Source organism: Momordica charantia (assembly GCF_013281855.1).
Source record: "Momordica charantia cultivar OHB3-1 chromosome 10 unlocalized genomic scaffold, Mcharantia_2.0 BLBB01000010.1, whole genome shotgun sequence".
NCBI lineage: Eukaryota > Viridiplantae > Streptophyta > Magnoliopsida > Cucurbitales > Cucurbitaceae > Momordica > Momordica charantia.
Genome location: NW_028275158.1, coordinates 20233570 through 20243881, shown reverse-complemented (window position 1 = coordinate 20243881; position 10312 = coordinate 20233570). Strand labels below are relative to the sequence as shown.

At 36.6% G+C, this 10312-nt stretch overlaps 1 protein-coding gene across 1 annotated transcript; it reads right to left on the bottom strand.

Annotated features, from left to right (window-relative positions):
* Window positions 1–7196: 7196 nt before the first annotated feature.
* Window positions 7197–7634, bottom strand: LOC148208762 (uncharacterized). Its single transcript, XM_088119178.1, has one exon. The coding sequence runs from the start codon at window positions 7632–7634 to the stop codon at window positions 7197–7199; it is 438 nt and encodes a 145-aa protein (XP_087975304.1).
* Window positions 7635–10312: the final 2678 nt, after the last annotated feature.

Here is a 10312-nt window from a genome sequence, read left to right as displayed (position 1 = left end):
CCATTCATAACGAGCTTTAGGAAGAATATCTTTCTTTCAAATTTTGCCACAAGGCAAGGGGGTCTTTTATTGTCAGATACTCCATTTTCAACCCCTCGTGAAGATGGTGACGAAGGAAAATCATGGCTTTTGCCTTTTCCTGACTTGTGGTTGTATTTCCTTCTTGATGGTTTCTCCCAAGTTCATGGCATCAAGATGGATTTCAGAATCTAGTACCCATGACAAATAATTATTGCCATTGATATCAAGAGCGGCAAATTCTAATTTGGTCAAATTTGTCATGGTGACACTATCACAAAAAAAAAAAAACTCAAATTAGGGATTTAACATATGAAAACAACATATTACTTGAAAAATAAAAATTAAATTACCTACCTTCGGAACCTACCTTCAACAGGGGAAATGACAGAGGCTCGTGCTGATAACGTGTTGTAAAATTGAGGAACGAAACGAGGCAACGTCGGGGAAATAAAATAAACAAAACAATTCAAATAATAAAGAAAATTCAAAATTCAAAATGACATTTCCCACCAATTTTCAAACTTGATTTCCCACCAAATTTCTCACTAATTTCTCACAAATTCTCACCACTAATTTCTCACAAATTCTCACTCTCAATGAGCACCACATTGACCTTATTTATAGGTCATGGATAAGCATGTGGTGTGATTTACATGACACTAATAATGTCTAAAATTGAGACACATAGGGCATTAGGGTTTCAACACATGGTGCATGGATAATGGAACATATGAGGTTTATGAATAAAAGACACATAGAGGATCTATGATACATGAATTTTGAGACATCTCAAAATTGGACACTAAGCAAGGGTTAGTGGGCATCTATTTAATTAAAAATTCATAATAAAGGAATTATTATTGTTATTATTATTATTATTTTGACAATGCGATACTTCAATTAAATAATAAGAGATAAAGCCATGTTGGCTATGATAGTAAGTCTATGATCTTCAAGAATGAGAGACAATCAAGAGGAAAAGTACTTCAACATAAACAAGAAGACAAGAAATTGACCGCTTTCTTAACAAGAAAATCAGCCATCTTGTTTTTTTTTTCTTTTTTTTTCCTAGAAATATGCTCAAAAGATGAAGCCAACTCTAAAATATCCCAGACACCCCATTAATATCTCACTAGGTTTGGCATCAAGAAAGTTCAAGAAATCATTTTAAATTACATGATTCAAAATCCGATGAGTTATTTTAAATTTTTTATCTTGTTTGTAACGAAAATGATTTGAAATCAATTAAATTAAATTTCTTTATTTGGATGCTTGATGGAAAGGAAAACAAAATATAAATTTTATTGATTTAGGATTTTAATCTAAATTAAAACGCGACGAGGTTAAATAGGTAATTTACTTTGAAATTCTATAAAATCCGGTAAAATCCAACCATTTTTATCCATAAATTTTTTTTTACGGAAAAACGAGATTTGGAATTCGGAAAGATTTCAATTTATTAAAAATCATGAGGTTCCAAACAATAGAATTCATTTCAAATCCATCATGATTTTGAAATCCTTCGTTCTTGAGTACAAAACAGAACCTAAGTGAGACATCTTTTCCACACAGAAGATTTATCACTCAAGAACAATCAGAGAAGATTTTGATTTTCTTTAAACTCATCCTTTGCGCCAATTTAATACTTACCTTTCTAAATGTGAGAGGTTCCAATCCTTCGCTGGTTGAACTAAAAAAAATGGTTTCATTTTAATAGTTCATTTTTACATTATTTACTCTTTAACATTTGTTAGAAAATAATTCCTTAAGATTTGGAGTTCTAGTTGTCATAAAATACAAAATTTGGTCGATAATGAGTTACTAATCTTATATGATGCTTGAAAATAAGAAAATAAATATATATTTAAGGAATTACTATTGTTGGAGACGAATTTGGACCTGCCACATGTCGTGATCGAAGAGGTAAAAAAGAATTGACGTGTGGATGAGATTAGAATTCCTCCTAAAATTGTTCAGGTCGGTAGTCACGGGCCGATCTAAAAGGACGAGTCGACTTGAACAATCTTAGGAGTCCGTAAACGTGTTTCTTCCGAACCCGACAACACGTCGTATTTTTAGGGTGTGTCAGAGTTCTTGTCGAGCCCAGTTTCTATAAATAGAAACCTTAGCCTTAAATGCAAGGTACGCAATACTAGGTAGACTCGGCAAGTTAGCTCGGACTAGAACTGACTTGCTCGTCGGAGTGTTAACTTTGTTTTGCAGGTCCCAAGAGTGTTCTGGGGAGGTGTCGGGCAGTTGGCCGTAGTTCATCCCGAACGGTCCGAACTACATTACATTTGAGCTCATCAATTTCGAGCTCAAACAACTATTTTCCTTTTTGTTTAAAAAAAGTTTGAAGCAAATCATACCTTTGGACCAATCCAAGCTTATAATATATTCTTTGATTGAGGTAGGTTGTTTAATTACATATAACTAAGGTCATTTCGGTTTGGACAAATTTACAACTTTAAAAAATAAGTGTAATCCAAGCTAACGGTATAATATTTTACGGTTTTCCTTTTGTTTAGTTAAAAAAAATATGTGGAGTGGGAGATCGAATCTTCGACTTTTTGATTGAAAATATATATCTTTAATTAGTTGAACTAAGCTCAAATTGGTATATAATATTTTAGGTTGGATTTTATCGTTCAAGTCATTTACCTTAAATATCGAAAATAATAATACTTCATAACATAGGTTGAAAATAAATTGAAAATTGACTAAATACAATATAATAAATTTTCTTAAAAGTTCAGATATTTGAATCTTCACTCTCAACTTCAAGGAATAAAAAGTTTGAAACTACGTGGGAATTAATAAGATGGTAGAAAAATGGTAATAATTTTATGATTACTTTATTTGTTATGAATTTTGGAGAGGTTGGAGGTTGTAATACATTAATAAATATTAATTGATTGACTGAAATATTTACTTGACTCGTTTTTACAAGTAAAATATATTAAATTAATGAAACTATTTATATATTAAAATTAATAATTAATTAACTAATAACATATTTAATTTATTAAATTAAGTAATTTAATAGTCAATATCAACATTTGTCTCTTTACCGGGTGTTCTGCCAGTGGCTTCCGGTGGTATTCACATTTGGCATATGTCTGATCTAACCGAGATTTTGGGAGATGATTCTGTACAATAATTCGACGGAGGAACTTTAGGGCATCTTTGGGGTAATGCACCTGGTGCCGTAGATAATCAAGTAGCTCTAGAAGCATGTGTACAAGCTCGTAGTGAGGGACGTGATCTTGCTCGTGAGGGTAATCAAATTATCCGTGAGGCTAGTAAATTGAGTCTTGAACTAGATCAAAGGTTAAGAGATCTTGTTCTTTCTTGGTTCAATTTCTCATCCTTCAGTCTGTTGTACTAGAAAAAATAACAACACGATACCAGACAACTTGGAATTGTGTTCCATATTTGTAACATTTATTACATTTGTTCCATATTTGAAATCTCAAGGACCGAAATAGAAACTTCATAGATTCAATTACATACCAACAACAAACTCAGGTACCAACGCAATGGTTTATGCCATTTAATTTATTTATCATAATAGACACATTAACGTTAAATCAATTGCTTATTTATTATTTATTTATTTTTTATCAAAGAAACATCGCATTAAAAAGAAACGGAACTAACACTTTATCCAAAGTCACAACCTCTTCAACTTTATTAATGATTTTGGGAGAGATTAATCAATTAATTGAGGGATCTTGTCAATTATGGTACCCCTATTTAGGATTCGAAGGGAAATAGTTGTCTCCAAAATTGCCTTATTCTCCACCAATATGACAGGTAAGAAAAGATTAGGTCAAATCGAACTTCCGACCTCGAGGAAAGGAATACATGCCAATTACCACTGAGTTATTCTCATGTTGGCGTATAATAATTGTCTAATTCATTTAAATGGACAATAGATGATAAAATTTAAGACTAATGCAAGTAGCTAGTAATATGACATGTTTCACACTAAAATAGTTAAGATGACAGGTGTGGTGATAACAAAATTAATGAGGGCAATTAATGATAATAATAAGATGTGATAAGGTTGTAAATGTGATTTAAATAACAACTTGCATATTAATTAGTAATAATGATAAGAAATAGAAAATGTCAAACTAATAAAATAATGTCGAAACAAATATTTTTAAGGACATTTAAGAGTATGGTTGGCGTGACACCTCCCATTTGCACTTATCAAAAAGGTGGAAAACATTTCAGGGTGCTATTTAATTAATGAAATTAAATTAAATTACAAATTTTAGCTTACCAGTAATAGTTCTAACTTTAAAAAGTATGCAATATATCCTTAAACTAATTTTAATTTTGTATTTAACTGATCCTTGAAAATTTTCTTTTCTTTCCATTTTGACTAAAAAGAGAGCCACGTGGGCTTCAAAAGAAATTTTTAGGACTCGTTCGGTAAAGTTATCGTTTATTGTTTCTATTTCCTATTTTTTAATAAAGAAAAATAGAATTGCAAGAATGATAAAACAAGATCTTTATTTATGTTGGAACAAATTAGAAAGGGAAGCAAGAAACAAGAAACTTGTTTTTGTTGTTTCCAAATTTCTATACAACTTTGATAATGTTTCTAATAAATGAGAAACAAGAAACATAAGTAGCTGTCAAATGTTTTCATTTCTTAATAAAATTGGAAATGAGAATGTTACCAAACAAACCCTTAGTTTCCTTATTTGCTATATCGACATTAATCACAGAGGACATTCAAACAACCACAAAAAATAGCAACCATGGAAATAGGTTGCTCTATCAGTCGATGAACTATAGTAGTTTGACTTTGTACCACATGCAAGAAGGCGATCTCCTCGAAGCTTTAAGTTTAAATTTGACACAAGACTTGCAGTTTTTGTCTAATAGATCCATAAATTTTTTAAAATGTCTAATAAATTATAGACGGATTAAATACAAAATTGAAAGTTTAAAGTCTTATTAGACACTTTTAAAGTTTAGAGACATATTATACACAAAATTAAAAGCTCAAAGGCCTATTAGACAGAAAATAAAAAATTCAACCTAATAAACATAACCTTATTATTAACAATAAAAGAATTCTAGAAGGCCTTTGGGCGCTTAAGCAATTGATAGGAAGATAATTATTTTTCTTCTTTAGTTCAATAACTGGGGTAGGGGTTTGAATCTTGACCTTGTGGTCAAAGATATCTTAATTAATTGAGTTATACTCATAAAAATTGATGGAAAAGCATCCGAAATCTGATAAAAAAAATAAAAACTTTTTGGTAGCTTCATTTTCTAAAGTATTTAAAAATTTATAATTTTATAAAAATATAATATATTTTTAACAACAATCATCAATCACTAAATTGAAATTAACATCGTTTTCTAAAAATTGACTTTAATAGTAATTAATGTATTTTTTATTTTATATGTTAATTGATAATTTATGTAATTGAAAATTCACATAAATATTGAATATTTATAATTATATCAATCACGATATTAAATCCACTATAATTAAATAATAACAATTGATTGATTTACATTATTTTTTTTATATATTTATTACAATTTTCTTACCTACTGCATAAATAATAATCATCTGAATTATTTGTGGCTATATATCTAGCTAGCTATTTCAAAATACTGATGGAAAAAAATATAGTCCAATTGATTTTGATGCAAGTTCTTCGAACAAAAGCTATTTGATTTTCTCCTTTTATAAGTTAAAAACAAATAAATAGTAATAAAAAAAGAATAAGAGATAGAAATAAAAAAAAGCTTAACATTATAGAGATTATATTGGTTCGCCTCAATCTTGGGACTACATCTAGTCTTCTATAAAAAAAACAGATATGACTAATGCCAGAGCCAATTTTTCTTTGACCTTTTAAAGAAACACACGACTCGAAGCAGATGTCATACTTGCTCAATTCAATAGCCCATTTCATCAATCTCCCAGACGGTTTCGATTTTTGTAATACTTGTTTAAAAGGAAAGTTTGTCAGGACTATTATTTTGTCAGCTTGGAAATACGGTCGCAACCTCCGAGTGGATGTGACTACTGTTAGAGTCGATTTTTCTCTGTCCGAATACCTGGTTTCTACATCAGTCATTGATTTGCTCGTGTAATAGACTAGACTTTGTCGACCATTACTATTTTGGATAAGAACCGAACTAAATGCGGTATCTGAAAGTGATAAGTACAGACATAAATGGTCGCCTGGTTCTGGTTTCGATAGTAGAGGAGTAGTTCAGAGATATTCTTTTTTAATTGTAGAAATGTTTTTTCACATTCCTTCATCCATTCAAATTTACCTTTAGTTCGGAGGATTTTGAAAAAAAGGTAAGCATTTGTCAGTAGATCGGGAGACGAAGCAATTCAGTGCAGCTGTTCGTCCATTGAGACATTGAAGTTGCTTAAGATTCTTCGGTGCCTCCATTTCACAAATAGCCTTGATTTTATCCGGGTTCGCTTCGATTCCTCTTTGGTTGACCAGAATCCTAGAAACTTTCTCAATCTGAAGGTGCATTTAGTGGGATTGAGTTTCATCTTATAATGCTGCAGAACTCCAAAAACTTCTGTCAGATCTGTTATATGCTGCTTGGAAGTTTTACCTTTTAACTAGCATGTCTTCAACATAAACTTCCATATTCCCACCTATTTGCTTATTGAACATCATGTTGACTAATCGTTGGTACATTGCTAAAACATTTTTCAAGTCGAAGGGCATTAATTTATAACAATAGAGCCCTTGATCGATTACGAAAGTAGTGTGTTCTTGATCGAGCACATGAATTTTTATTTGATTATCCTAAGTAGGCATCTATAAATGTTAACAGTTCATGTCCTGCGACTGCGTCTACTAATTGATTAATTTTGGTAAGGGAAAACTATATTTTGGATATATTTTATTTAAATTGGTAAAGTCGACACACATTCACCATTTTCCGTTAGCTTTCTTAACCATTACTACATTTGAGAGCCACACAGGATAATAAACTTCTTTTATAAATTCAGCTTTGAGGAGTTTACTAACTTTTTCAGAAATTACAGTACTACGCGTAGTGGCACAATCGCACTTTAACGGGACTCGGGAAGCGATTGTGCGGCACTTGCTTTCACCCTCTAGCAAGTCAGCCAATGCGGAAACGAATAGCCGGTGGCACAAAGGCTATATGTCGCAACCTCCACCCCCGTTTTCTGGGAGCCCTTTCCACTTGACTAGGAATTCCTGGACGTCCCTTCGTGGTCTTCCTACTCGGCGTGTTCTTTCGGCGAGGATTGACTCAACTTCTTTGTCAACCTTGTTTGTCAACGTGACTGCTGGATGGGTTACCTCGTTTCGTGTAGGGTCGACAGTGTCGGGATGGTAAGACTTCAAGTTGCTCACGTGGATTACTGGATGGACTTTCATCCACGGGGGTAGTTGAACCCTATAGGATGTCTTGCCCACCTTCTGAAGGATGTTGACGGGTCCTTCATATTTTCGCACAAGGCGTTGGTCTTTGTTACCTCGGAACCGAAGCTGTTCAGGTCTCAGCTTCACAAGGACTTGATCTCCTGCCTGGAATTCTAATGGTCTTCGCTTTTTGTCTGCCCACTTTTTCATGTGTTTAGACTCCTTTTCTAGGTATGCTCGGGCGACTTCGGTGGATTGACGTCATTCCTTCGTGAAATTGTAGGCTTGAGGGCTCTTGCCCACATAAGGATGGTCGACAACATGAGGTAACACCGGTTGTCGCCCGCACACGATTTCGAAAGGGGTTCTTCCCGTGGTGGTGCTCTTTTGGCAATTGAAACAAAATTGGGCTACATCGAGCATCTGGATCCAGTTCTTTTGTCGAGCATCAATAAAGTGGCGGAGGTACTCTTCTAGCATACTGTTGAAGCGTTCCGTCTGTCCGTCGGTCTGTGGGTGATAACTCGAAGAGATGTTCAAATTGGATCCCAATAGGCGGAAAAGTTCTGTCCAGAATGTCCCTGTGAAGCGTCCGTCTCTGTCGCTCACGATGCTCTCAGAAACACCCCATAATTTCACCACATTCCTGAAAAATAACTGTGCAGTCATTTCGACCGAACACATCTTCGGAGTTGGAATAAAGGTAGCATACTTAGAGAACCGATCAACTATCACGAGGATCGCTTCTGTCTCTCCGACTTTAGGTAGATGGGTGATGAAGTCGAGAGACACACTCTCCCACGGTCGAGATGGGATTGGCAAGGGTTCCAGTAAACCTGCAATTTTGTTTCGCTCGACCTTGTCTTGTTGGCAGATGAGACACGTTTTGGTATATTGCATCACGTCGTCTCTCAAACTCGGCCAGTAGTAGCCTTTCTTTAACAGGGCGTAAGTTCTCTGCCATCCAGCATGGCCTGCCCACATCGTGTCGTGACATTCTCCAAGTAGGAGCTTTCTTAGGTTCCCAGAACGGGGAACATACAAACGGTTACCTTTGGTGAAGAGGAGGTCATTCTCCACCCAAAACTGTCTAGTCTTCCCTTCGTTGGCTAACTGAATTATCGCTTGGGCAGTTGGGTCATTCTGTAAGTTCTCTCTGATGGCTTCACGAATGGATCCAGTGAGCTTGCTCACTTTTAGGTGAGCTAACATGCACAAGGCCGCAAGTTCGCTCTTTCTGCTAAGGGCATCTGCCGCCTGATTTGCTCGACCGGGCTTATGTTCGAACTGAAAATTGAACTCGGCAAGGTACTCTTGCCACCTAGCTTGCTTGGACGACAACTTCGGTTGGTTGAAGAAGTGACAGACTGAGCTGTTGTCGGTCTTGACAATGAACTTGGCCCCTAGGAGATATTGCCTCCAGGCCCTCAAGCAGTGGACTACTGCTAACATCTCTTTCTCGGAGGCGGCATACCTCCTTTCAGCATCATTCAACTTCCGACTCTCGTATGCAATGGGGTGACCGTCTTGGAGAAGCACTCCTCCTAGGGCGAAGTCTGACGCATCGGTTTCGACTTCGAACGGTCGTGTGACGTCTGCAATTCCCAACACCGGCCCCTCCATCATTGCCTTTTTCAAACTCTCAAATGCGGCGTGACATTCTGGGGTCCAGTTCCACTTCTGGTTCTTCTTCAGTAAATCCGTTAAGGGCTCGGTCCGTTTCGAGAATCCTTCCACGAATCGCCTATAGTAATTGGCTAATCCGAGGAATGAACGTAGTTCTGTGATGGACGTCGGAATTTTCCACTCTTGTATGGCTTTGACCTTTCCCTCCTCCATGCTTATTCGACCACATTCTATCACATGACCCAAGAAACTGATGCGTTCTTGGGCAAACGAGCACTTTTCCCGTTTAACATACAACTGGTTCTGTTTGAGCTTCTCGAAAACAAGCTGTAAATGTACCTGGTGTTCTTCCATGGTTGGACTGTAGACGACTATATCATCTAGATAAACCACCACAAATTTGTCGAGGTATTCGTGAAACACCTGGCTCATTAAGGTACAGAAGGTGGCGGGAGCATTCGTAAGGCCGAAGGGCATGACAAGAAATTCAAAGGCCCCATACCGAGTGACGCAGGTCGTCTTCGGTTCATCTCCTTCTGCGATGCGCACCTGATAGTATCCAGATCGCAGGTCCAGCTTAGAGAAGTACTTTGCCCCATGAAGCTGATCGAACAGGTCTGTGATGATGGGCAAAGGGTACTTGTTGCGGACTGTGAGTTTGTTTAATGCTCGATAGTCGATGCATAGACGGAGACTTCCGTCTTTCTTCTTCTGAAAAAGGACTGGGGCCCCATATGGAGTCTTAGCTGGGCGGATGAATCCAACATTTAGTAGTTCATCAAGTTGTTTCCTCAGTTCGGCTAGCTCAGGAGGAGACATCCGATAGGCGTTCTTGGCGGGCGGTTTTGCCCCCGGTAACAATTCAATCTCATGGTCTATCCCCCGTCTTGGAGGTAGATTTTTGGGCAGGTTGTCTGGCATTACATCGACATACGCCTTCAAGACTCGCTGGATTTCTCTGGGAACTGGCTCTTCAGAATTTCTGCCTTCCGCAACAGGAATGGCCATGAAGGTCGGCTCGTCACGGGTGAGACCTTTCTTTAGCTGCAGTGCTGATATCATTTTCACTCCGCTTGGTTGTTTGATGCCTGTCTGAACAACTGTGGGATCGGAACCCGTTACAACCAGGCACTTGGCAAGGGGCATGGGGATGACTTTGTGTTCCAGCAGAAATTCCATCCCCAATACTATGTCGAAGTCGTCCATCCGCACTATCACAAAGTCGACCAGTCCACTCCATGTCCCTAGCTTTACTGAGACTC